The following is a 4,203-nucleotide window of genomic DNA, read 5'->3' on the forward strand; positions in this document are numbered from 1 at the left end:
CTGTTCGCCAATCTTTTCCCCTGTCGGACACCGCCGAACACTCTACTGAAGGCTGAAGTAGAACCTGCCGCACGACAGTAGTTAACTGTCCCTTTTCCTTTCCCGAACTAAGCTTAGACAGTATGTCTGCCCTCGTGTTTTGTTCCCTGGGAATGTGCTGTATGTCAACTTTATCGAACGCTTTTGCGAGGTCCGTTGCTCGTTGGAAATACCGCAATAAACGTTCCTCTCGGACTTGGAAGTTGCCATTCATTTGACCCACTACCAGCTCTCAGTCCGTCCGGCAGGTTATTCTCCTTGCCCCCATGTCTTTTGCTAGCTCGAGGCCGGCCACTAGCGCCTCATACTCGGCTTGATTGTTGGATACCTTGAACTTGAAGATCAGGGAATGTTCTAGCAAGAATCCGTTGGGGCCCTCTAGCACGATGCCGGCCCCGCTGATCGATCGACCAGATGCTCCATCCACATACAAGCTCCACTCGTCCTGGCCGGACGGTGGTAGCTCGGCCGCGAAATCTGCTAAGTGTTGGCCTTTGACCGATCCTCTCGGCTCATACCGTAAGCCGAATTCCGAGAGTTCAACCGCCCATGCCACCATCCGTCCGGCTAAGTCCGGCTTCCTGAGGATTTTGGAGATAGGGAAGTCGGTCCTGACTATCACCTGATGGCTTTGGAAGTAAGGACGAAGCCTTCGGGAGGCGTGCAACAAAGCTAAGGCCACCTTCTCTACCCGCTGATATCGGGTTTCGGCGTCTAGGAGCGTGCGACTCACAAAATAAATTAGCCTCGCTTGAGGCCGTTCTTGCATTAGCACGGCACTAATGGCCGTCTCTGACACTCCCAGGAAGATATGCAGATCCCCTCCTTGGACCGGGCGGTTCATGACCGGTGGATTGACAAGGATGGCTTTGACGTCCTGAAACGCTCGTTCGCATTCGTCGTCCCAGACCGGGCCGGCCCCTTTCTTCAATTTTCGCAGGACCGGCCTCATTCTCTCCGCCAGGTTGGGGATAAAGCGGGACAAGGCGGTAAGGCGTCCGACCAGTCTTTGGATTTCCTTAAGGGTGGTCGGACTTTGCATTTGTAGTATCGCGTCGCACTTGTCCGGGTTGGCCTCGATCCCCCTGGATGTCAACATGAAGCCCAAGAACTTTCTGGCAGCTACCCCAAATGTACATTTAGTGGGGTTTAGGCGCATGCCGAACTTCCTTACTTGGCGAAACACCTCCTCAAGGTCTTTAAGGTGTCCATCTCCATCCGCGGACCAGACTACCATGTCGTCCACATATACGTCCATGCACCGGCCTATCTGTTCTCGGAAGATCCTGTCCATTAAGCGTTGGTACGTCGCTCCCGCGTTCTTCAGGCCGAATGGCATGACCTCGTAACAGAAGTTGGACTTCTCCGTTATGAATGCCGTCTTTTCGACGTCCGGCCCATACATGGGTATCTGGTTGTATCCGGAATATGCATCCAAGAAACTTAGTACTCGATGTCCAGAGGCGCCGTCCACCAGGGCGTCTATACTGGGTAGGGGGTGTGAATCTTTTGGGCAAGCTTTGTTCAGGTCCGTGTAGTCAGTGCACATATGCCATTTTCCGCTGGCCTTTTTCACCATAACCACGTTAGCTAGCCACGTGGTGTACGTGACCGCCCGAACAAAACCAGCTTTCTTCAACTTCTCTACCTCCTCCTCCACAGCCTTTCGTTTCTCCTCGCCCATTCTTCGCTTTTTCTGGGCGACCGGACGGGCGTTTTGGAAAAGCGAGAGCTTATGGCACATTACTGCGGGATGGATGCCTGGCATATCAGCTGCCGTCCACGCAAATAAATCCCGGTTCCTCCATAGGAGTGCCCTCAGCTCCCTTTCCATCTCAGGGTTTAGCTCCCTGGCGATGAGGGTGGTCTGAGTGGGTTCCCTTCCTATCAAGATAGGTTGGGTTTCTCCAATAGGCTCCAGACGATCCTCGGTATTCGTTCTTGGGTCGAGGTCTGCCATGGCCACCTCAGAACCGGCCGGCCGCCTCTTTACTGGTCGGACGCGTAGCTTCAACCCCGCCGCGTAGCATTCCCGTGCCGTCCTCTGGTCCGCCCGGACCGTGCATATAGTTCCCTTCTCACAAGGGTACTTCATCGCGAGGTGGGGCGTTGAGACGATCGCTCCAAACGCGTTTAAACACGGCCTCCCGAGCAGTACGTTGTACGAGGTGTTTGCCTCGACTAGCAGGTACCGGATCCTCTTTTCCTCGCTAGAGCGACCGGTTCCTAACCTTGTCCTCAACTCCACATATCCCCTTGTATCAACTCTTTCTCCTGCGAACCCTACTATCTGCCCATCGTAAGGGACGATAAGTTCCTCTGAGATGTCCATTTGAAGGAAGGTCTTCCAGTAGAGGATGTTGACCGAACTCCCCTGGTCGACCAGAACTTTGCTGACTCCATACCGCGCTATTTCCGCGGTTATGACCATAGGGTCGTCCTGGTCAGGGTCGGGCGCATGAAAATCTTCGTCCGAAAAGGTAATGGGCGGCATGGAGCGGCGTGGCTTGTCAACCAAATGTACGGATTGGAGGGCTCGAACATGGCGCTTACGGGCGGAGGAAGACGATCCTCCTCCCGCAAATCCTCCAGAGATAGTGTTGATGTGCCCCCTCAGGGGGCGCTCTCGACTGCGGCTGCGACTTCGGCTATGTCGCCTCTCTGAGCGAGGACACTCCGCTCTCGAATTCCTCGACCTATCCTTACGATAAGTCGGTCTCTGCGCAGGCCGATCGGTCGATTGTGGCGGGCGGTCGTCACGGACGTATTTCTTGAGCTTTCCCGCCCGGATGAGTTCCTCTATTTTATCCCTGAGGGTCCAGCAATCCTCGGTGGTATGACCCATATTTTTATGGTAGGCACAGTGCTTGCTCCAATCGGCTCCCTTCGGAGTTGGGTGCCCCTCCCGCTCCCGGATCAGTTCTGCGCTCAAAGCCTCTCGGAGGATTTTCTCCCTTGGGGCGTTCAGGGGGGTATACTGTTGGAAGCGAGGTCCCTTTTTCTGCTCCTTGTGCCTGGGACCGGACGACCTTCCCGTCGACGAAACGGGCTTGTTGGCGTCCGTCCTTTCTCCCCTGGCCTCCTGATTCTCCTTTTTGTACGAGAGCTTCATCTCCTCCACCCTTATCTCATCCGTCGCTCGCTCTCTCAGCTCCTCCATTGTTTTGGGCGCTCGCCTGCAGACGCTATCCTTAAACGGCCCCGGCTTAAGAGCCGGTAGGACGTAGTGAAAGGGGAGCTCTGGCGTAAGGCTTTTCACTCGCCGGACGGTCTTTTGGTACCTATCCATAAACGTCCGTAGCGCTTCCTCCTTCCCTTGCTTGAGGGTCATTAACTCGAATACGGTTAAGTCTTGGGTACTGCTAGCCGCGAATTGTTTGATGAATAGCTGCTTTAATCCCGCAAAGTTTTCTATTGAATTAGGGGGGAGGGTATTGAACCATTCCAATGCTTCGTCCTCCAATGAGACCGAAAACGCTCGGCACCAAATGGCATCATTGCCCGTTCGGAACGCCATTGCGTTCGAGAACGTCTGGATATGGGACGCGGGGTCCGTCGTCCCGTTATACATTTTGAATTGCGGAGCCATAAATTGCTCCGAAATTTGGACATTCATTGTTCTGTGTGAATGGAAGTAACAAGGCGGACGAGGGCTCCGACTTTACTACCATCCGCCCGTCCTCGGCAGCGCTCTCAGCATGCACTGATTTAATTTTACTTACTTCCGCCTCAGACCCGGTAGGCCTCCAGGTGCTATCACGCTCGGTATCTTGAGGCGTGTGCTCTTCCGCCGTCGTCTTTCCCTTATCCTTCGCTCACTCTTCTCCACCTTCCGCCCTTCCAACCTCCCGGGCTATCCGGGCTTCGCAATCGGCCTTTACGGCCGCCAGTTCGTTCTCGTGGTGCTGTTGCATTTCGTCCATTTTTTGCTGCAGGGCTCGGATCATCTCAACGGGGTCGTCTGTGCTCATGTTTCTCGTGGTCACCATTGGGTTTTTAAAATCACACGGCCCCACGGTGGGCGCCAAATGTTTCGGATGTGTAGGGCTGTGCTATTCCGGACCTCCCAATTCTCCTGCGCTCTTGTCTCGGTGGCTGATCTTCCCTCCAAGTCTTAACTCTCCTTTCAATCCTGGGGGGCGGAGACCTGCAAAAGACTCTCCG

At 54.6% G+C, this 4,203-nt stretch overlaps 1 protein-coding gene across 1 annotated transcript; it reads right to left on the bottom strand.

The window, feature by feature from the left end:
* Positions 1 to 271: 271 nt before the first annotated feature.
* On the bottom strand, positions 272 to 3,556 carry LOC124842541 (uncharacterized). The gene has a single exon (XM_047319050.2). The coding sequence runs from the start codon at positions 3,554 to 3,556 to the stop codon at positions 272 to 274; it is 3,285 nt and encodes a 1,094-aa protein (XP_047175006.2).
* Positions 3,557 to 4,203: the final 647 nt, after the last annotated feature.

The sequence above is a fragment of the Vigna umbellata genome, chromosome 2 (genome assembly GCF_029865625.1).
Source record: "Vigna umbellata cultivar VRB3 chromosome 2, Vumbellata_1.0, whole genome shotgun sequence".
Taxonomy (NCBI): domain Eukaryota; kingdom Viridiplantae; phylum Streptophyta; class Magnoliopsida; order Fabales; family Fabaceae; genus Vigna; species Vigna umbellata.